This window comes from Carcharodon carcharias, chromosome 1 (assembly GCF_017639515.1).
Source record: "Carcharodon carcharias isolate sCarCar2 chromosome 1, sCarCar2.pri, whole genome shotgun sequence".
NCBI lineage: Eukaryota > Metazoa > Chordata > Chondrichthyes > Lamniformes > Lamnidae > Carcharodon > Carcharodon carcharias.
The window spans coordinates 136,687,802-136,712,756 of record NC_054467.1 but is presented as its reverse complement, the minus strand read 5'-3'; the positions used below and the strand labels follow the sequence as shown (position 1 = coordinate 136,712,756).

Below are 24,955 nucleotides of genomic sequence, written 5' to 3'. Positions count from 1 at the left end.
GCTTGTACATGAGTCATCAGTGTCATACACAAAAGCATATCACTAACCAGTTGAACTATGATTGAGGGCTGCCTAAGACATGCTTTTTAAAAAAAAATTCGTTCATAGAATGTGGGCACGCTAATTGCCTTGTTCAGAAGGCATTTAAGAGTCAACCAATCATATGTAGGCCAGACCAAGTAAGACGATAGATTTCCTAAATGTCCTAAAGGACACTAGTAAACCAGATGGGTTTTTATGACAATTGACAATGGTTTCCAGATTTTCATTGCATTCAAATTTCACCATTTGCCGTGGTGGGATTTGAACCCAGGTCCCCATTACCCTTGGTCATCTGGAATACTAGTCCACTGACAATACCACTTTGCCACCACCTCCTCATAGTTCTATAAATTAGATTCTGACATTTGAACAATGAGCCAATGATGCATGTTGCTGCTTTCTAGCACTTTTTCTAAAGTTTTCTTCTTCAAACACCATGAAGGAATATCCTTGAGCTGTTTGCTTTGCCACTGTAACTTCTAGGAAGTGGGTCAGAAACTCTGCTTATTCAGGGCTTCTGCTGCACCTCTGATAAGTTACTGCAGAGAGTGGAAGCATCTCTAAGGAAATTGTTGACATACAATCGCAAAATATTGCAGATTCTGGAAATCTGAAATTAAAAAAGAAAATGCTGTAAAAACTCAGCAATTTAGGCAGCAACTATGCAGAGAGAAATAGAATTAATGTTTGAATGTAATGGGGAGGTGATTGGAGATAGACATGGCACTTGTCGGTGCAAACATAACTTGTTATTTATCAATCCAAGCTAGGTTTTGATCCACGTGAGCACAAACAACTTCATTATTTGACGAGTTGTGAATGAAACTGAACACTGTGCAATCAACAGCAAACATTCTTGCTTCTGGCCTTATGAAGCAGTGAAGACGGTTGGACCTAGGATACTGCCCTGAAGAACTCCTGCAGCAATGTTCTGGGACTGAGATGATCAGCTTCCAACAACTGCAATCATCTTCCTTCATGCTATGTATGACTCCAACTTGTGGAGAGTTTTCCCCGATTCCCAATGACTTCCGTGTTACTCGGGTTCCTAGTAAACAAGTTAACTTCTGGCAAATATTCTCACACTTTGCTGTGAATTCTCCAAATTATTTGTGGAACATTCTTGGTTATAAATACTGATGTGTTTTTAGACAAATTTTGATTATTTTAAACCAACATAAGTTTTCTAGCTTTGTTTTGCTATCTGACTGATAAGTTGGATTTCCTATCCACTCAGATATTATCTTAACCTTTCCCTTCCCTCCCGTCCCTGACCAGATATCTGTCATCACATTATGAAGACACTTATTTACTGTCATGTTAAAAGCAAAACATATCATTTCACAGAACTTCCTTAAAGCATTATACAGAACACCAACAGTAAATCATAATCCTCAAGTTTGTTTTTATTTTTTTCTTCCTCCTACCACCTGAAATGTATAGGCAACGTTCTAATTATACAAGCCAACATTCTATATGTGCAAGAACAGACAGTGAAATATTTTATTATCTGACAGGGATAATCACAAAACCTGATCCTATCCACACTCTGTCCATAAGCCTGAGTTTTAAAGTAGGGGTCACAAGATAGTTATTGCAATTTGGAACTTGGGCTGAAATCTCCAGAATCCCCTCCCAATCATAGTGCTCCCACCATCACCCTGGAGACGATCAACTAGCTTGCCAAAGACAAAGGTTCCTCAAGGCCCAAAAGCAAATCGGGGCCTCCCCGCACCCACCTACCCCACCAGCAGGACAATCCTGTCTCCCACCTGGTGTCAGGAGGACATTGCCGGGTTGCAGAGTTTTGCATGGCTTTCTGCTCAAAACGGGTGGGAAGTTGGCCAAAATTGATTTAAATGAGGCCTTTGAGTTAAAATACATCAAGTCTCAATTTTGTAGAAATGGGTGCGTTTCTAACTCACACTTTTGCCCATGTGGAGTTAAAATCAGGGACAATATCATTTCTTCTGGCTCAGTAAGCCAGTTTGTGGATATTTAGTAAGAATAAGTAAGTAAATGCAGTTTTTACTTCCATAACCCATTTATGTCAAAGTATAAACTTGGGTTTAGGTGCCCTTAATGTGCACAAAAGCATTGACCTTGCATCATGTATTTTACTGGGTCTATTCCAATATTTAGGTTTTTTGCTTTGACTCCTGGCATAAAAATTCACGTGATGTCCAACAACACAGATTTTATCAGCAGCATCCTACTTTATTTTAATCTTCTTCTAAATTTCCATCAGGATTAATAACAGATCTGTTCCTGACCAAACATGTTGCCCACCCTTTATTCCTCAAAAGAATCAATTTGGCTCCACCTCTCATGCTTAATGTTTAAGTAATACCCAGCTACTCAGGGGAGATGGTGGTATAGTGTCAATGTCACTGCACTAGCAATCCAGGCTAAAGCTCTGGGGACATGGATTCGAATCCCACCACGACAGCTGATGGAATTTAAATTCAACTAATAAATCTGGAATATAAAGCTGGGGTCTCAGTAATGGTCGTAAAAACACATCTGGTTCACTAATGAACTAGGACACTGCCATTCCTACCCTGGTCTGGTCTACATGTGACTCCAGGCCCACAATGGTTGATTCTTAACTGTCTTCTGAAATATTCAGTTGAAGGGCAATTAGGGGTGTTGATGGGCAACAAATGCTGGCTTTTCCAGAGACACCCACATCCCATGTGTTATGACACAGCTGTTGGTAAAGGTTGAGTTGTTTAAATCCCAGAGGGAGACTTGAACAACTATCATGACTTATATTTTCAATTGGTATGTTCGAGATGCAGCTCTGAATTCAGAACTAAGACCACCGAACATCGAGGGTTTTTTAAATATACAGCTAAATTAAACATTTATTAAGTTAACAACAAATTAAACAAACACACACACACGTGTTTACAGATTACTATCAAAATAACTTTTAAACAAATCCCCAAATTAATCACTCCCAGGTAAATCTCCGCCAAGGCAAAAGTAACCCATAGACTTTAAACAGACACCAGGCAAAGCACATTTGACCGTATAATTCAAAATGAGGTTGCCCGTCTTGTTTTTCTTGTTTCAATCTATGAGCCTGTGATCGCGTTACCACACAATCTGTCAACAATCCAGGATGCTCTCTCTAACACCTCTGTTGAAACCACTTCTACAGGTTGCTCAATTACCATAGGCATCACTCAAATCTGTGCCCCAGTTATATTATGATCCAAAGTTAATTGAACCCCTGCAATGGGCAATTTTTCCACTACTCCAACAATAACTTCACCTGTCTTCCATTTACTCTTTAAACTTATCTTCCACAAAAAGCATAAATTTAGCATCTCCATGAACCCCACTTATTATCACCTGCTCCTGCAATGCTCCTCCTGAAAACAAATATCACTATCCCGGAATATTAAAGGATTCTCTAGCCCCTGTCTCTCTTAAAATTTTAACATCTTTACCTACTCCACCCTATACACATGGAAAGACTTTCCTTTCACATACAAAGTCTTTAAACATTTCTACAACTTCCCTTAGAACTCCCTTGGGTAAATTGTAAACAGATTCCCACTTCTTTACCTATTACTGATTGTTCCTGTTTTAACTATACACACACCACTTGCTTTTTCTGTGCCTGAACCTCAGAACCCACAGTATTTTTATTTCCAGGGCTTTTCTGCACCTCAATAATTCCAACAGATTTCCCCTGCAATTTCCAACACACTGATTCATATGCCCCATTTTATTACAATGAGAATACTTCAATTTCCGAATGTCACTCCTACCCTTAACACCTTCCTTTTTATTCTGAGAAAAAACTTCCTGGGAATTCCCAGCCACTCTTCCTCTTCCCAGACGACCTACCTTCCTTTCACCTTCCCATTTTGTCCTTTTCGGATTTAAAATGATGATGGAAGAAAGGTTTAGCTCTGTGCATTTACTCAATCATCAGCTATCTCTGCTGCTTGCCTTACAGTTTGAAGCCTCTGTTCCTCCACATGAGTTCTCACAACCGAAGGTATTGGATCTTTAACTTCTTCCAAAATAATTACCTCTCTAAGAGCTACATATGTTGTCTCTATTTTTAACGCCCATATCCACCGGTCAAAATTACTTTATTTTACACTCTCGAACTCTATATAAGCGTGCCCAGGCTGTTTTCTCATATTCCTAAATTACTGCCTTCCTCAGGAACTAACTCATATACACTCAAAATAGCCTTTGTCGCCACATCATAATTCACATACCTCTTCAGATAGCGCTCTACAAACCAACCTGGATTGCAACAACAATGTCCAGTACTCCTGTGGCCATTTCATCTGTTTAGCTATCTTCTCTTTCCTCAAACTTTGGAAGAGTTTGTACAAGTTTAAAAATCACCCCATTGAGTTTTAGGTTAAAGGTTTTTTCATCATCAGAACTCTCCTCAGAATCAGAGATCTCTTTTTTCCAACTGTTTAAGCAGGCATTCTCTTTTCTCTTTCTTTATCTCTTTCCCTTGCCTCTCTTTCTTTATCCTTCTCTCACGCCTGAAATTCTAGTTCTAGCTTCCTTTCTTTCTGCTGCCTTTCGGCTTGCTCCCTTTGAAATGCTCTGACTCTTTCTTTTGCTTCTAATTCAAGTTTTTTCAGTTCCTTTGCTTGTTCAAGTTCAAGCATCTTCATTTGTAACTGAAGTCTCACTACCTCCAGTTTTGACTCACTAGTGTCAGGTAGCACTTCCTACTGTAGATGGTGTGCTATACCTTTAATTAGATCTGCTTTCTTCATCCCTACAGGTAACCCTAATTTTAACTTATCTGCCAACTCTGTTAACTTATTCTTGGATACTTTTTGTAACCGAGAGTTATATCTTCTACCCCTAGACAATTGCCGTTCCACCACTAACAAAAAACCTCACCAATTCTGGACTTCAAAGTGTTTCTCGTACTCATAACCTTAAGATTCACTAATTGCAAATAAATCAAGGAATTTCAAATATTATCCCGAATGAGGCCCCAATTGTTATGACACAGCAGTTGGTAAAGGCCAAGTTGTTTAAATTCCAGTGGGAAACTTGAAACAACTGTCATAACCTATATTTTCAATTGGTATGCTTGAGATGCAGCTCTGAATTCAGGATAAGGACCACAGGACCGCAAGAGGTTTTTATACATAACTAAATTAAACGTATTATTTAACAAATTAAACACATACACATGTTACTATCATGATAACTTTTAAACACATCCCCAAATTAATCACTCCAGGTAAATCTCCACCAAGGCAACAGTAACCCATAGACTTTAAACAGACACCAGGCAAAGCACATTTGACCGTCGAATTCAAAATGAGGTTCCTTGCAATTTGGTTCCTTTGCAGACACAGTTGTAGGCTTACAGGCTAGTTGGATCTTAAATACTTCTGCCTCACACATACACACAAACTCCTTTCTGCTTATACCTAGCTTTTTCTTTGAATGTATTTTTTTTTAAATCACCAGGCTTTTAATGTTACATCTCCTAACAAAAATATCCTTTCATTCCACCTATTTTATTAGTAAGCTGAAAAAAAGTAAACACATTGCTCGGCATCTTCTAGGTAGGTGCAAGATTTTACTCTCACTCTTGAAGGTTTTATTCAACAAATACAAATTTACACTTTATCTTCTATGCTCCTTACATTTATCTAATTAACATCTCAAAACTACTATACATCAAAGCACCCAGGCTAGCTGCCTTTAATCCAATTAAGACACACACAGACACAGACCCCGATAGAATTCCATTTTAAAAATAATTTCCAATAACATTATAGACATTAATATCTCTTCACAACACCATGAAAGAATAAGGGAAAAAGAGGGTTAAACTCAGCCCATATTTAAAGGAATCATGAACAGACTAGGAACCATTTAACATATATGCTGCATCTAACTAGCAAATCAAGTTTTAAAGTGTAGATGTTGGTTGAGAATATTTTAGATGTGTCATATTTTTCATAGTCTCTAAGTGATATACTCCAGAATGGGTGAATGCAATTCAGTGGACCACAGTTAATGGTAGCACTCCTTTACAGGATACTTTAAAGTTATTTTTTATCCCTTTCCATGCTCTTTGATCAACCTTCACATAAACAGCCATCTCCAAACAAGTGGGCAGGCAGCTGGTCTTCTAGAAGCAGCCATAAATGTGCCCAACTACAAGGATATGTTTAGCCTTCTCTCAACACTTCTTCACAGGCACAATTGAGATGGGTAACTCATGTTGCGAGAGGTTGAGAAGAAAAACACATCTCACCATTTCTTTAAATTTATATTTTTGCATAAATTTCTGTGCTCTTCCAAAATATTTTGCCTCCCAGTAAAGTTGATTAAACTCAGCTCTAACATACCTTATATGAAATTCAGAAAAGCCTCCTTTACTGTACTGAGGGGAACTAATTTCCCAAATGAGCCATTTTTATCTCTGTCCAAGTAACAGGAGGGAAACAAAAACAGAATTACCTGGAAAAACTCAGCAGGTCTGGCAGCATCGGCGGAGAAGAGTTGACGTTTCGAGTCCTCATGATCCTTCAACAGAACCAATTTTTGAGTTTTTGTTTTGTTTTTATAACAGGAGGGAAAGGCTGCTGCCCACGCACCAGGAAGGAGAAGGGGGGGGAGGCAGGACAACCAAGTATTACCCTGTGGAAGGGACATGGGATATCATACCTCAACATGACGGAGAACCAGTGTCCAAAGTGACTGAGGCTAAACCATGAAGTGGTGACATATGTCACATGGTCCAGCAGCAACTTAAGCCACAATCCAACGACCCTCATGCCCTGTCAGTGGCTGTGAAGGTAACCAGCGCTCTCAACCTCTATGCCTCAGGATCTTTCCAGGAGTCATCAGGAGACCTGTCTGGTATGTCCCAGCCAGTTGCATTAAGGCTGTAACTAAAGTTCTGTTTGCTCACAATTTCCCTGTAGATTTGGCACCTCAGATGCAAAGAGCCAATGCCTTTTCCCAATTAGAAGGCTTCCCTCCGGTGCAGGGTGTTATTGATTGCACCCATGTTGCTAAAAAGACACCACCTCTACATGCGGACACCTTTATGAACTGGAAGTCCTTCCACTCAATCAATTAAATGTGCAGGTGGTTTGTGACCACCTCAAGGTCTTCCTTCATGTGTTTGCAAGGTTCCCTGGCAGCTTCCATGACTCTTTCATACTAATGAGTTCCGAACCCCCTCAGCTACTTCAACCACCAATGCAGATTCATGGCTGGCTCCTAGGGGACAAGGACTAACCCTGAAGAATTTGGATACTGATCCCCTTTAGGAGTCCACAAATGGAGGCAGAGCACCATATAACAGCAGCCATGTCATCACCAGGAGTACCACCAAGCAGGCCATTGGCATTTTAAAGATGCGCTTCAGGTGCCTCAATTGCTCAGGTGAAGCTCTGCAATGTGCCCCAATCAAGATTAGTCATGGTGGGCTGCATGCTGCACAACATAGCACAGCAGGGGGATTTACAAATCTATGACGATGATGCCAACGGGCAGAGCTCCAAGCTCTGAGGAGGAGGAAACTCCTGTTTCATCCAAAGATTCCGAAACAGATGATGATGAAGAGGCTGCCAATGGTAGAGTAGCTGGGAGGTATGGCCATGTATCCCGGGCTGACTCTGTGCAAAATAGATTCTCATAATGTCCTCCTATCTCACAATTGCCATCAGTCAGTCCCTGGTGACATATTTCCACCTATAGAATCTTGTACAATAACTCCAGAATTACTCAAGGGACTGCCCATCCCCCACAAGGAAGAGAATAAACATCAATGAGTTGGACTCAGTCACACTCACTTGGCTGAAACCCTCACCATTATAACATGGGCCTCATTATATTACAAAGAAACATGGTAAGTCCTTCACAACCTGGCCCCCTCACAGGGAGGTCAATGACTGTAAATGATGGGCCTGTGGTGCCAAATTGTCTATAATCAAACCATACCTACGATGCTGAGAGTGACATGGCATCAGAATTCAAATGCACGCTGATTGGATTGTACATTGTAGCATACATGCAAAATAAGGCGCAGGATGAGCCCTAATTGTGTAACAACAGCTCTTTGAAAGAACCTGCGTGCTATCCATTCCAGCCAATGGTCCAGTTTCTGATGTGGGCGTTGCATTCAACATTCCTGGTTTCCATATACCTCTGCTTCCTGCACAAAGCACAGCCTGTGACACCGGGAATTTAAATGTAACCAAAGTAGTGGGCACAGCAGACAACCAATTTTACCTGCATGATACATGGCCTCTCGAGCTGTGATGCCTGTACCAAGGCAATGGGTAACACTGCAGTGTGGATGAATGCCTTGCACCTGCTGCCAGTATCTGTTTGCGGAGTCTGATCACTGACCCTCCCTTAAAGTCAAGCGCGGATGGACAATGAAAGATACAAGGAGCATCTTGGTGCTTGAGCTTTTGAACACTGGAATCTTATGTGATACAGCAGAGAAAGACGAAGTCCTCCAAAGCATCACAAATCAGCTACAATCCTGATCCCACTGACAGCACGGCGAGATGTCGCTCTCATTATTGGTGGTAAGAAAGGCCTCCATAATGTTACCATTTTTCTGAGCTATCTAGTGTACAAACACACGCCAAGACATGTATTAGTGTAAGTAAATATATTGAAGAGCTCAAATGTGATAGATACAATGTGAAATGTGTAACCATGGCGAACCCATTAGTGCTCTAGCCGAGACAGTGTCCTTTGCTTTTGCACACTCCTATGAAATGTCCCCTGTTGCCTTGGAGGAAGTGGGGGCTGGCTGCTCATTTCTCTGTCTAAACAGCAATGAGGAATGTGTTAGCCCGCCTCGTTGTGCAGGCACCTTTTGGGAACCTCTTTCAACCTGCAGCCTCTGCATTTCCGCGTGGGCAGCTGTGGTCACTGACACTTGTGCAGCAGACAAGGGCTCTGGTAGTGGGGCTGGGGAGGTGGAAGAAAATGAGGGTGCTAAGAAACACTCAGTGGCTTCACCCTCTAAAATGACCTGCACAGCCTTGGTTTGGCTTTCAGGTGATGTTAATGGGGCTGGCTGCTGGTGCACAGCAGATGTCCATTCCAGCAACCACTATGCCAACTGTACCATCATCCTGTTCAGGGAATGCAGCTCCTCATGTATTCATTGGATGTCAACGCTCATGCACCGAGCAGGCTGATCCAGGTTACTGAGGGAGACTTGCACCTTTTCCTGGCCAAGACGCTGCTCTTACCTCCACACTGAGTGCTGCTGCATGTGTCTCTCCCTCTGTGAGATTGGCCAATCACTCATGATCAGAGGTCATGTGGATGAGCACCCAGGACAATGTGGTACTCACAATGGCGATGGACTCCTGCATTCACAGTCTTAGGGCTCCCATTGCTTCAAGGAATTCTGCCAGATGTCCACACATCTGCTGCCGATTATCTAGACACTGTGCCCCGAAAGGTGACTCCTGAGGCTCCACATTCCTGCCCACTTGAGGCATCATCGTGATTTTCCTCCCTCCTCCGAGGAGGACTGTACTCAGATGTCTATGACACTGGCATCGCCTCCTGCACTCTGATGTGGTGACTTTCACCCTGTGCCAGTGACTCCAAACGCATGGTACATCTTTCTGAAGTACTTGTATCGGAGTTGGCAGAGTATGGGCTAGTATAATGTGACACTGCCTCCTCAGACATCTCTTCCTCTTCCTGATGCCTGAGGGATGATCTGGCCCGGGATGGGTTGTGGGAGGGGGTCAGTGAGGGAGCAGAGCTGGGACCTGTGTCAGGCACAAAGGGAGTTATTTAGGTGTATGCATGACTGCATTATATCACTACCAGGTAATGGTCACAAGACAATGTTTCCCACTCCATGTTTTCAATGGTCCAGTACTGTACACTTTGATTAGGCAGCACAATGACAATTCTCCCTTTGGGAAAGCCCATCATGGATCATCTATTCCAGGGTCAGCTAATATTTGGACAACACTTACAGCCTGGACACTCACCTGACAAGTTAGTGGCATCTCCTCCAAGGCACAGGGACTTCACCATTGATGACCTACCTCTCAAATGGGGCTTTCAGAAGGCCCGCTTTTTATATTCTCCCGAGTTGCACAACCCATGCCAAGCCCACCTCCAAACCATCCCTACTTCTAAAGGTTTCCCACCCTCATCCATTCTCCCCCCAACCCCGAAAATCAGAAGTTCGGGCAGCCATTTTTAAAGGTCGGGTTTGTGAAGCTGGGAATCCTCCCATCTCTGCACACCCAGCCCAGGAGCAAAAATCTGGGCCTGTGTGTTTTTTTTTTATACTTAGCATTGTGTTATTGTAAAAATAAATGGTAAAATAGACAATATCTTTCCTAATAGGCCAGAAGGTGAGACTAGAGTCACAGAAAGCAAATAATATTGGAAATTAATCAGAATCTGGAGGTTGCATAGTCTCCAAATGCCTGGGTGAATGCAGCTCGAATGACACACAAGAAGCCCAACACCATCCAGGACAAAACAGCCTGCTTGGTTGGCACCCCATCCACCAACTTTAAAACATTCACTCCCTCCACCACCAACAGATAGGGGCAGCAGTGTGTACCATCTACAAGATGCACTGCAGGAATTCACCAAGGCAGCACCTCCCAAACCCATGACTACTACTATCTAGAAGGACAAGGGCAGCAGATAGATAGGAACACCATCACCTGGAAGTTCCCCTTCAAGCCACTCACCATCCTGACTTGGAAATATAATCGCCATTCTTTCACTGTCGCTGGGTCAAAATCCTGGAACTCCCTCTCTAACAGCACTGTGGGTGTACCCACACCACATGGACTGCAGCGGTTCAAGAAGACAGCTCACCACCACTTTCTCAAGGGCAACTAGGTGTCGGCAATACATGCTGGTCTAGCCAGTGATGCCCATATGGAAAGAAAATAGGGCATAATTCAACTATTTCTGGGTATAATATGTGATTGACATCATTAGTTAAAGAACTAAAGCAATACATAAAAAAAGGACAAAAGTATGATCCATCTGCAAATTTAACAACTGACACCCTTAGAAACCATAAACCAAATTTTATTCGAAAGGTCTTATTTGAAAAGATTTCTACAAAGTTATACACAGTCCTATCAAATTATGCAATGTAAAACCATTCCTTTTCCTAATCACATCTCGCCAATGTTCCCTCTCGTGCAAAAGAACCTGGAAGTTACTGCGCAAGCCGTGCACAAATTATCCTTTTCAAGATTTTGAGTGTTACGCTAAAGCAAATTAGGTGCATCACACACTTAAATGAATGAGACACACACAACAAAAAGAAAATGACAGAGAACATTGCATCTCACTACAACATTACTCAGTCATCTGGACATTGATCTGGTGCTCATGGCCTGAATGAAATCTGGAGTCTCAGGGCCCTTTGCCATTTGTCTTCTGGAATGGAGGTCAGATACAAACTTAAAAGTGGAAATCTGTTTTAAGATGATCCTCTTGCTAGGTAACAAGAGATTTTCAATTGTTTACTCTCTATTCCATCCATACCTGAAGCAAGAGTTTCTCTACATTTCTAGACTAGTGAACCATCTTGCCCCTCCACAATAAAGGTTCCAGTCTAACAATTGAATAAGTGGAAAAAAGAAACCTGCTACACCTTAGCATTTGATCTTAAACCCTCACCATGAGCTTTCTTGGCTTCACAAACAGATGTGGTGTATTGCAATGGTTCAGAGATATTAGGAAGTGCAATCATCAAAATTCCACAAACCTTGTAGTTTCTGGTTTTCTTTTTCCATCCTCAGAAGTAGTATCTGTTGGAGAATTGCCTTCCTCCATAAATCCCGGAGCTCCCCTGATGTACGCTTCCTTTCCTCTGCAACTGCCCCCAGGTAACTGTCACATGTCGCTGCCAAAGATGCTCTCGAGGTAACCTCTCCTGCATCTGAATGATCTACAGAGACAGACAGTCATTAAAATAATGTTATCTTCTTCTAAATAACAATCACAGAGCAGCAACTTCCCAATGGTTCAACTAGTTAAATGTGAATTCAGCTAAATTGGACCAACCAAGTTTTCAGGTGTGACCTCCAGTTCAATTCAAGTTAGCTGATCCTAATCAAGCTGCAACAACTTGTCTTAGGATCTGATGGGGTCATACCATACCATCAATGAGCACATTCAAAGCAAGAGGAAAGCTAAAAAGAGCAAAAGAATGTTCTTCCCAAAATAATAGTAATTTTTTCGAAATCCAGATAAGAATTTTTAATTTGATTGAATCTAATGGATTGAATTATTGGGCATCCCTACTTGCACCCATTTCTAGGATATTAGATAATTGCCTGAACTACCAAGAAACCAGCTCTTAACTTTTTATATATTGAAGTTTCAAAGGTAAAAGATAGAAATGCAATAAAAGGCTAGAATAAAGAGTTCATAATCTTCTGAAAAAAAAGTACAGCAGATATATTGATGCCCTAGTGGAGGAAAGCATCAACATGCTTGCAGTGTAGGTTTAATTCCCAGTCTGTCCTTAATTGGTTCATCTCAGCCAGGACAGAAGGTGAGTCACTTCAATCGGCCACAACGTACCAGAAATAAAAACCATGGCCTGCCACTCCTAATCACTATCAAGTGCCCCCTGCTCAAACTACATGCACATGAAAGTCAGGAGAGGGGACTCTGCTGTGATAGCCCTTTCGCTTCAAATGTCTGTTTGATCTTCACCATGATCATGTGTTGAGGAATGGCCAACTGGGTGAGGGCTGCTAGTATCATGGACCCTATCTCGAACAAGACTCTTCAACTTCAGGGGAAGTGGCAAAAGTTGGGAGGGATAACATAAAAAACAATCCACACATTATCATTGAATAATAAAGCACAGTAAGAGGCCATTCTGCCCATTACTGTGCCAGTTCTTTGAAAGAGCTAAACAATTAGTGCTACTACGCTGCTCTTTCTCCAGAGCACTGTAAGGTTTTCCTCTTAAAGTATTTTTTTCAAATCCCTTCTGAAAGTTACCAGTGAATCTGCTTCTGCCACCCTTTCAGGGAACATATTCCAGATCTGAATACTTGCTGTGTCAAAAAACAAATTCTCATCTCCCTTCTGGTTCTTTAGTCAATTATCTTAAATTTGTGCCTCTGATTGCCAGTGACAAGAGTATATTCTCATTCTATGAAAACTCTTCATAGTTTTGAACACCTCTATTAAATGTCACTTCAACATTTTCTGTCCCGAACAGAACACTCCCAGCTTCTAATCTCTCTATTGAACTGATTTTTTTTCAACATTCCAGCAAATCTTCACTGCACCAAAGCCTTCACGTCCTTTCTGAAGTGAATGCCCAGAATTAGACAAAACTACAGCTGAGGCCTACTTAGTGATTTCTAAAGGTTTAACATAACTTGCTTATTTTACTACTCTTTTAAAAAGTCTTGCATTTATGTAGCACCCTTCATGACCACTGGATGTCCCAAAGTGCTTTATAGCCAAGGCAGTACTTCTTAAAATGCAGGTGCTTTTGCATTGTAGGAAGCCCCTATTAATAAAGTCAAGGATCCTATGTTTTTTTTTAAATGGCCTTAGCAGCTTGTCCTACCTCCTTCAAAGATCATTAACAGGTCATTGTCAGAGTGGGGATCCTCTAAAAAAATTATAGTTTCAATTGCCTTACACAGAAGTCTAATCACAAATCATTTTTATATTCGAGTTAAAAACAAACTAAACCCAACATCAACAACGGCAACTTGCTTTTATGTAGCGCTTTTTTAAAGCATCTTAAGGCACTTTGCAGAAGTATAATTAGACAGAAATTGACCCGAGCCAAAAAAGGAAACATTTGAGGTCAAAGTGATCAAAAGTAGTCAAAGAGCCAACTTTTATTGAGGGTCTTAAAGTAGGAGAGAGGAGGAGACATTGCAACATTTAGGAAGGGAATTCCAAAATGTTTATGGCCTAGTTAGCTGAACATGCATTCTAAAAATGGTGAGGTGAAGAAAGGGGGAGATGGACAAGAGTGAGGGGAGCATGAAGTCCTTAAAGCCCTGTAAGGGCTAGAAGTGGTTACAGAGATAAGAATGAATGAGGCCATAGAGGAAACTAAACATGAACATGGGGTGAGGATTTTAAAATGGAGGAACTTGGGGACCAAGAGTTAAATATAGGTCAATATTTTATTTGAGAATAAATACAATTAAAGTTCTGAAAAATCATGGCACCGATTACTTCCAAAGACAACATAGGTGATATTATACTGAACTTCTGAGTTAATTCCAATTGTAAAGTGAACTGTCAAGATGAAGCCAAAAGTATCGAATTATACCATATGTGGGAGTTTGTTGGAGGGGTGGATGCCTTATGTCAGACCCCTATTTCTGAGGGATATAAACAATGGATGTTGTAAGTCTTACAAGTGGATTCTTTTGTACTAATATAATGCATATTAAATGCAGAGTCCAAATAAAAGTTTTAAATCAATCGAAGACCACATAGCCTAACCTGCTTAGTTGCATTTTTTAAGGTTCTTGCAGTTAAGAATCATTGTTTGGTTTGTATTTGAATATTAGAACAATCAACATTACAGAGATGTCAGTAGTAGGAGCTTCCAAACCATACACAGTTATAGTTGCTGTGACACATTCAGTAATCACAAGGTTTGCTCCTTAGGAAAAAAGCTGAAGCTAGACACATTATTTTACATAGATATTTTTCATGTTACAGCTTGCATGAGAAGGGTTGGACTGTTAAAAAATCAAAAGATTGCATTTTTAATTTTAAATGAGTACACACAGTTTAGGACTACATTTAATTCCTTCTCAACCAGTTTAATTTGTTCCTGGAAGAATAACTCTCTGCTTTAAAACAAGCATAAACAGTTATAAATCAGTGCTTCCTACATAAACTGGTGCTAAGTGAAACTGGCAGGAGTTGCTCACAATCCACCAAGTCACTCCCACGCTGTACTGATGTGTCAGGGCATAAATGATAAAACTACACATAAAATCCTCTGCAAAGCATAAAGTTACAATCTAATGAAAACATCAAGGTTGCAATTTAAAACAAACAATTTGAATACTATTGCCTTACTGAAAAACAGTCTTCCCTTTGTGAGTAATTATCCTGTAACATTATCCAGTCTCAGTATTTTGATATACTATGATATTGAAACCATAGACCAATCACACTACCTCATTATCTGCATTCACATGAATCAAAAATCTATCTGCTCATTTATGCTGACTCAACATTGAACATTAACACTATATTCAAACACACATTAGTACTGTAGCAACTCCATGTCCAAGACTCACTGAAGCTTTTACAAAGAACTCCAGGCTTGACTTTGATAAAGCTGACAACAGTGCCACCTGTAGGAGATGGTATCAGGCATAATCCAAACCCACCAATATTTCCCTTATATTGGTAATTTAATTTACAAATGAGTGTAGAGTCTACCAAGTGCTTCAGAATTCTCACAATATCAGTAATACTGAGAAATGTTAGTCGAATATATACTATATCCAACATACTGGTGGCTGGTGGTGTGAACTAGATTGTGGTAGAGCTTTAAAGCTGATGTCAAACAATTAAAAAAAGCTCTCACTGCAAGATTTTTTGACAGCAAGTGTAACTACACATTTCTTGTTAATATTTGAACACCTGGTAAGCATCACAAGTAGGATCACTCCAATTACTACATTAAGGTGCCTGATTATCTCCTTTACTTGATTATTGTGGGTCTGCATGAGCGCTGCTGAGTCTGGTGAGTGAGGAAGTTTTGAGGGTTAATTTCACTCTAAAGTCTAGTTTTACCTTTAATTTAGCAATCAACTAAACATTACTCTTAAATTAAGAGAAGTTAAGTTTATTCCAGCCTTAAACAGGGATATACAAGCTCTCTGAAAGCAGCTGCAACTAGTTAATTCATTGGTTTTCAGGGCTTAATTTATTTGATTTTCAGAAAGTATAAAAACAGAGGATCCTCAGTGCTGCTTGGTTGATACTGAGTGCTGCTTTTAGTGTACAAGAGTATCAAGCTGGGAGTTTGGTGAAGAAGGGCACTATAAATTAAGAAAAATAAATGTATTTAATTAACACAATACAGGTGGCAGGACAGGTGATGTACCATAACCTGTAGGATTACAGGAGATCCTGGATGCAGAGTGTGTCTGCGGCTTGAGGAATTTCAGCTCAAAGTTAATGAGCTGGAGGTTGCAGGCATTGTGACTCATTAGGGAGGAGGAAAGTTACCTGGACACTTTGTCCCAGGAGGCAGTCACACCTCTTAGGAAAGCATCATCTGATTTAGTCAGTGGTCAGGAACATGAGGATGTGACTGAGACAGGCAGGTAAGAGGATCAGGAAGGTGGGAATGAAGGAGCCTCAGCCCTTGCAACTGAGCAACAAGTCTGAGGTTCTTGCAGTTGGTATGGAGAAGCACAAGGGCTGCAGTGTGGATGCACAAGCTGACCATGGCAAAGGAAGTCATTCAAGTGGGGTGTTAAAAGCAATGTGGTGATAGTAGGGGACAGTATACTCAGGGGAATAGACATTGTTCTCTGCAGCCGAGAGCGAGAATCCAGAAGGCTGTGTTGTCTGCTCAGTGTCTGGGTTCAGGACAGTTGCTCAGGGCTGGAGAGAAACTTGCAGGGTGAGGATCCAGTCATCGTGGTCCATGTAGGTGTCAACAACATAGGTAGAACTAGGAAAGAGGCTCCGCATAAAGACTATGAGGAGCTAGGCACTAAATTAAAAAGCAGAGGTAATAAACTCTGGATTATTACCTGAGCCACCTGCAAATTAACATAGGTAAATAAAATTAGAGAGATGAATGTGTGGTTCAAAGACTGTTGTGGGAGATGTGGGTTCCGGTTTATGGGGCACTGGTGCCAGTACTGGGAAAAATGGGGGCTGTACCAATGGGAAGGTCTGCACCTGAACAGTGTTCTAGTGAGTCACATGACTAGGGAAGTAGAGGGGATTTTAAACTAAATAGTAAGGGCACGGGATCAAATTTGGAAAGGTGTGATAAATAAAAGAATAGAGACAAGGCAAGAAAGAAAGGTATCAAAATGGGAAATGATAAACTGACCGTGGCAGGAAGGGATAATCAGTACATATCTAAGAGTAAATTAACAGATAAGACTAAAGGTTACAAAAATAATAAAAGGACAAAACTTAAGGCTCTGTATCTGAACAAAGCATTTGAAACGAAACAGATGAATTGATAGCAGAAATACCATCTGACAGCCACTGCAGAGACATGGCTGCAGGATGGATTGGAATTTGAATATTGAAGGGTACATGACATATAGGAAGGACATGAAGGTAGGAAACGGTGGAGGGATGGCTCTGTTAATTAATGATGGTATTAGCACAATACAGAAGGATGAACTAACTTCAGGAAATCAAGGTGTAGAAGCAGTTTCGGTATAGAAGCAGTTTCGGTAGAGATGATTAATGATAAAGGTGAAGGCACTTGTGGGAATGATGCACAAGTCCCATAACAGTAACCCAGCGGTAGGAAAAAATAATGGGAGCTTGTCAATATGATACAGCAATAATCATGGGGGATTTTAATCTACATATAGAGTGGAAAAAAATCAGATGAGCAAAGGTAGCCTAGATGAGGAATTCATCGAATGTTTTTGAGATAGTTTCTTAGAACAACACATTCAGGCACCAACCAGAGAGCAGGCCATTCAGGACCTGGTATTGTGTAACATGATGGGATTAATTAATGACTTCAGTGAAGGCACCCCTAGGTAGCAGCGATCATAATATGATTGAATTTTACATTCAGTTTGAGGGTGCGAAGAGTGGGTCCAAGATTAGTTTTTTTAAACTTAAATAAGGGCAATTATGAGGGCATGAAAGCAGAGCTAGTTAAAGAGAAATGGCAAATGAGGTTAAGGGATAGGTCAATAGAGATGCAGTGGCAGACATTTAAGGGGATATTTCAGAATATACAGAATTCCAACGAGACAGAAAAATTACAAGGGGAGAACCCATCATCCATGTTTAACTAAAAAAGTGAAAGACAGTATCAAACTTAAAGAAAAAGCATATAATTGCACAAAGATGGGTGGCAAGTCAGAAGATTGGAAAGAATATATAAAAAAGCAAAGAATGACAAAAAGATTAATCAGGATGGAAAAATCAGAGTACAAAAGAAAGCTAGCTAGAAATATAAAAACAGATAGTAAGAGTTTCTAAAGATATTTTTAAAAAGTGAGCATTGGTCCTATAGAAAATGAGTCTGGGGAAATTAATGGAAAATAAGGAGATGGCAGATGAACTGAACAGGTATTTTGCATCAGTCTTCACTATAGAGGATACAAGTAACATCCCAGGAATAGAGGGGAAGGGGGAAACTCAAAAAAACTATAATCAACATAGAAGAGATACTGAGCAAATTGTTGGAGCTGTGAGCTGGCAGGTTCCTGGGTCCTGATAGACTTCATCCTAGGGTCTTAAGAGAAGTGGCTAAAGAGAAGATTGATGTGTTGGTTTTAATTTTCCAAAATTCCCTAGATTCAAGGAAGGTTCCATTAGATTGGAAAATAGTGAATGCAACTCTGTTATTCAAAAATGGAGGGAGACAGAAAGCAGGAAACTACAGGCCAATTAGCTTAACCTCTGATATAGAGAAAATGTTAGAAGCTATTATTAAAAGCATTATAGCAGGGCACTCAGATAATTTCTAGATAATCAGGCAGAGTCAACATGGTTTTGTGAAGGAGAAATCATCTTTTACCAATTTATTGGAGTTCTTTGAGGAGTCACATGTGCTGTGGATAAAGGGGAACTGGTAGATGTACTGTACTTTGATTTCCAGAGGCATTGGATAAGGTACCACATCAAAGGTTATTGTGGAAAATAAAAGCTCATGGTGTCAGGGGTAACACATTGGCATGGACAGAAGATTAGTTAGATAACAGGAAACAGATTAGGCATAAATGGGTCATTTTCTAGTTGGCAAGATGTAACGAGTGGCATGCTACAGGGATCAGTGCTGGGGCCTCAACTTTTTACAATTTATATAAATGACTTGGATGGTACAGTTGCTAAATTTGCTGATGACACAAAGATAGGTAGGAAAGTAAGTTGTGAAGAGGACATAAAGAGGCTACAAAGTGACACAGATAGATTAAGTGAGTGGGCAAAGTTCTGGCGAACGGAGTATAATGTGGGAAAACATGAAACTGTCCATTTTGACAGGAAGAATAAAAAAGAGAATGTTTTTTTCTCTGAGGGTAACAAGTCTTTGAAAATTTCTTCCTCAAAAGGTGGTGGAAGCAGAGTCTTTTTCTATTTCGCAAAGCAGAGATAGATAGATTCCTGATTAGCAAGGAAGTGAAAGGTTATCGGGGGTAGGCAGGAACATGTAATTAAGGTTACAATCAGATCATCCATGATCTGAATGGTGGAACAGGCTCGAGGAACAAACTCCTGCTCTTAATTTGTATGTTCATATTCAGGTTGAAACAGAATCAAGAACATTACGTGTAGTTTAGAATAAGAATTGCTTTGAGTCAATTTGCCTAAGCCTAAAGTTTTCCCAGTTTTCCATGTTATTATAATGAAGTAACAAAGTGGATTAATGACGGTAGAGTAGTTGATGTGTATATGGACTTTCAAAAGGCTTTTGACAAAATAAGATATAATACGACTCATCAGCAAAAATGAGATTAAATGGAGAGTGGCAATGTGGATACCAAATTGGCTAAGGGACAGAAAGCAGGAAGTAGCGCTAAACCATTGTTTTTCATATTGGAGGAAATATAGAGTAATGTTCTCCAGGGTTAGTATTAGGACTACTGTTCTTTTTGATATATATTAACTATTGGGACATGGGTCTATTCAGTCATCAACAGTTAACAAAAACAAAAGATCTCAAGGCACACATTTAGAAAGCTGAAGTGCGAAGATAACACTTATATTTTCAGGAAAGAGAAATACTTTGTATGTGCTGAATACCACTTCAAAAATTGTAATCATTAATGGGGTACACTTCTAAATTGTTTTTCTATTTGAGAAAATGGTAAGGCAAAAGCATAAGCAATTATGTTGTTCAAATTATGTGACCATCACAAGATGTGAGACACATTTGCAAATTGGTAAAAACTACAAATTCATGGGGTGCAATATTTGCCTCATTTAAACAAAAGACTAGTTAAAATCGAATTTTTGTACTGCACATTCTAAAATGTTTTTAAAAAGATAAGTCAAGATTGCAGACCTACATAAATTTCCACTATAGCTTTGTTCAATTCATAAGGTTTCACACCTGTAAAGCACAGTTTAAATGAAATGTATCTGGAAATTAGTGCAAACGGGAACTTTAGCAACGTTCAAAGCCAATTCAGTCATCGACTGTCAAAAACAAAAGAACTTCACACTTTACTGGGAGGTTCTGCTAAGTTGCAACTGGCAGATGAAAGGGTTAACACCCACAGAAAACAGCCCTTTTTGCTGCTTTGCACGCCCTTAAGCCACAACTTAATGTGGCATTGGGTTTATACCTCAAGAAATAATTCATTTTTAAAAAGATGCCAAACTTTCCATAATCCCACATTATAGCTTTAGAGAAACAAACCACCAGTATTGAGATATAACCAGTTTTTCTTTACATTGACCATCCGGATAAACTCGTTCCGACAACAGCTCAGATGCATACTTGGATAATTAATTGTAGACCAATCAGAAAAATACAAATATATTGCGATTTGTTTCCATGCTGAAACGCTGAGTCAAAGTGGCTGAATAGCCCAAAGAAGTGGACCACGTGTAACAGATATCAACTATAGTTTTATTCTAATTTAATTAAGTGCATCCAATTTCATTTGTTATATAATTAAACCACTTAACCATTGTGGTGAATGACAAGGTTACGGTCCCTATTTCCTTTGGTTTCAGTGGGTGGGGTAAGAGAGAAAAAACATTTTACATGAAAAATAAATGTATATAATAACTTTGTTTTTATTCTTGACATTTTTCTCAATATTTTAACCTTTTTATTCCAGTTGTTAAAACTATGATTTCTATTAGTGAATATTTTGCAGTCGATCTCCCTTCTGAAGCACTGTTTGCTAAATTTAGGTCTGCTATTTTAATTCCGTAAAGATAACATATGTGAATTAAATACAAATGCAGAAATCATTGTACTACAGTGGAAAGTTACCTGTCCCAGAGATTCACTTATCCTATCTGAAAGCTGTAACAACAGAATTGAATTCAGGAATTTTCTGATGGAGCTTGGCAATGACAGTATCAGTTGCATTTTAGATTTTCAGTTATCCTGTAGTGCAAGCTTTGTATTGCGCAGTAAGAGACATGGATAGAATTTCGACCCACCCAAAGCTTTTTAAACCACAAAAATGTCATAAGACCTGCACAGAAATGCATACTGTGGAGCCTTGTTTACCAATTCCAAGGTTGACAGCAGCCAAATAATTGAACATCTTTAATTGATTTAGGTGCAATAGATAAGCAGCAATCCTCTCACAATCAGGTTGTGCAGTAGCAACCATATTCATAATAAAAGTTTGCATTCATATAGCACCTTTCACTTAGAAGAGGCCTTGGTTGCCTCGTTTTGGGAAGGCCTGCTGCACCTTGTGCCACTCAGGCATTTAACTGGACAGCGGTGGGCCAATCAGATGCCAGGAGCTCTTCTGTACTCTGCAGTGCCACCAGGGAGGGACTGAAGCACAGGTGAGTGATGGCAGGTGGGGTAGGGATCACTGGGGAAGTGTGGATCAGCAGCAAGAGGCTTTCAGTGGGGCCACGCAATTCCCGAAGCCGGGTCCCTTGATCAGGCACTGAGTGCTTTTGAATACATTTATATTGCACCTTTAACTTAGAAAAAGAGAGCCCCACATTGCCTCTTTTAGGGAAGGACGGCTGCATTTTGTGCCACTCAGGTACTTGACCAGAGTCAACCACAATCCAGGTTGCATGCTGAGCTTCTGACTCCCATGTCCTCTCAATCACAAAGAATGCCTACTTCTACCTCTGGAACATTACCTGTCTTCACCTCATCTGCTGCAGATCTCTTGTCCACATCTTTGTCACCTCCAAACACAACTATTCTAATATGTTCCTGGCCAGTTTCCCATCCTCCACCCTTTGTAAACTAAAGCTCAAACAAAACATTGCTGCTTATATCCTATGCCTCACCAAGTTCCCCCTCACCCATGGGTCCTGTCCTCACTGGCTGGCATTGCCTACTGGTACTCAAATGGTCTCATCACCCCCTATCTCTTTGACATCGCACAATGCTGTAACCCACCACTTCCCTTCTACCCTAAAGCTGTTCCCAAGATCCAGCCTTGTACATCTTCCCCATCACCCACAATGGAGGTTGATGATCAGTGTTTGAGCCTCTCTGCTCTAAACCCCCCTGTTTCACCACCTTCCTCTCCTCCTTTAAGAGAGAGTTTCAAAGCCTCCCCTTTGACCAAGCTTTTGATCGCCCTTCCTAATAGCTTCTTCTTTGGCTCAATGTCCATCTTTTCATTACACATCTTTGAAGAGTTTAGGGATGTTTTTCTAAGTTAAGGTTGAGGCCCCCATTGTCTCAACAGGATTTTACCCATTGTGTGTACTAGAGCCAAAATATGGATGAGAATTGGCTCAGAGAACAAGGTTCCTTCTTTGGAAAAATATTTATGAACCCACTGATAACTTATTTTCTGATAACAGCTAACAACGTGCCATTTTAGGATTTCAACTCGACTTCTGGATTGTGAGGCTGATTGTACAACCACTACAGTATTCTAAAAGCAGATTTTTAAGCATCTGCAGTATTTTCAAACAAAAAAATGTGAAAATATGCAGCAGGCCTGGCAATTACTGAGGAGAGCAAAGCAGAGAACGGTCATCGAGCTGAAACATTAACTCTGTTTCTCTCTCTCTCTCCACAGATGCTGCCAGACTTCTGAGCATTTCCAGCATTTTCCATTTTTTACTACGGCATTACAACCAGTATTGGAAATGTATTGACTGCATGGTGGCAGGTAAAAAACATTGCATTTATATATGTCTAAAAGCATTCGTCAATCAATGAATTATTTTTTTAAAAATACAGTCTCACCTTATTTGCTATGTAGACAAACACAGAAGTCAATTTCTGCACAGAAAGGTCCCACAAACAACAAATGTGATAAATAGCTAATATATTTTTGCAGCAGTGGTTGAGAAACAACTGCTAGTTCAGCAAGCTCCTTCTCAGTGAAATCATCTGCAAGAATGAGGTCAGCTTCCATTTATATAACAATGCCACATAAATTTACCTCTGCCACATCTCTTTATGCTGTCAGACTGCCTGACTAATATCAATTCGTGTTCAAGTCAAAATTATCTCCAACTGCGCGTTGGGATGAATGAAAACATCATTTTCAAACTTCTTGCTTAAACTCCACTTTTGTTCCTGACTTCCCAAGCAAGACACTCCAGCTGAAACAAACCACACAAAGCTTTGGCACCCTGCTTGACCCAGACATGAGCTTGAAACCTTATATCCTATTCATCACCAAGGTCATTATTACTTCCACCTCCATAACTACTTCCTCCTTCCACTCCAATCTCAGTTTCACCAAAACCCTTATCCACAGCCTTCTCTATAGATAGAAAGTGGTGGAATTTCCAGAGTTCTTCCAATCCACTTAAGATTGGTAGAATTTCTGGACTGACAACATAAGCGGCCTTATTCTTATTAAATGTCATTTCCTTGGGGCTCCTGGTGTTCAACAGGAATTTCCCTAATATCCTCTTCAATAAACTTGTTCTATATTCAGCCACTTACAGCCTGAGCCACACTAAGCCCAGATTGTTCCATAATTGAATGACACTTGCCTCCTGTTCCACAATGGTTTGAAACCCACCTACATCTTTAATATTTTCATGACTTTGGCCCACCCTACTTTTCGCAACCTCCTCCAGTCTCACCTGCCTTTGTGTGTCCTCTAATCCTCTGGCTTTGGCCTTCTCTCTCCCTGTCCCCTGCCAATGGTGGGAGGCTCAAATCTCTAGAGCTGTCCCCATCGAAACATCTCCACCTTTAAAAACCCTCGCAAAACAAATCTTATTGACCAAATTTTAGATCAGGTCTCCTAGCTGACACACTTTGGCTTTGTGCATGTGACTTTATCCCTTTTATCTTCTTTTTGCTGCACCCCTCTGTGAAACATTTTGGGGTGTTTTCCATACTAAAGGTGCTACTGAGATGCTAGTCATCATTATCTTGCAACAAAAGAAGGATTCAAAGCTTACCCTTTGGACTGAGGGCTCAATTGTGGGAGAAGATTTTACATTGGTCATAAGAAAAAAAAAGTATCTGATGCGAGCTCAAGTTGCAACAACAAAAGTTAAGACTTAAAACTAATTGGCACTAAGATGCAACACGGTACTGGATTAGCAGTATCAAAAGTATTCAATCAATATGAAGCTGTTAATAAACAATCAAGAAGCCATGTCCAAAACATTTTCAACCATTGCCAATGTTTCATGTTTCCTGTTTTGTCATGAACAACTGCACTGCACTTTTATGTCACATTTTCTTTCACAAGGGCCTCACTGCGGCTCCCATAAGACCCTGACCCCAAAATCAGATGAGCAATTCACCAAGTGCCATGTTCCTGCCTTCTTCCTATAATGTGCAGGCTGTTCTTCCAAAATCTACCTCTACAGAGCCAAGAACTAGGCAACTCTGTTGCTTGTTGCAATCTATTTTCTAGATTTAATACATTCTTGTGCTATACTATCCTACTTGCATTGGATTGGCAGACATTAAACACAGGTCAGACTTCACCTAACAAATCAATTAGTTGTTTGTAATTAAATAGAAATATGAAACATAAAAGATTGGCAAAATACCAAGAATTATAACATAAACTATGAGGCAAACTAGACAATG

General features: G+C 40.3%; 1 protein-coding gene across 5 annotated transcripts in view; it reads right to left on the bottom strand.

Moving 5' to 3' along the window:
- tbc1d1 (TBC1 (tre-2/USP6, BUB2, cdc16) domain family, member 1) overlaps window positions 1-24,955 on the bottom strand; it is a 263,634-nt gene that overhangs the window by 61,891 nt on the left and 176,788 nt on the right. For all 5 annotated transcript variants that reach the window (XM_041184498.1, XM_041184507.1, XM_041184517.1 and 2 more), the window contains one exon: window positions 11,807-11,989. In XM_041184498.1, the coding sequence (XP_041040432.1) occupies window positions 11,807-11,989 (183 nt within the window). The remainder of the gene's footprint in view (window positions 1-11,806; window positions 11,990-24,955) is intronic.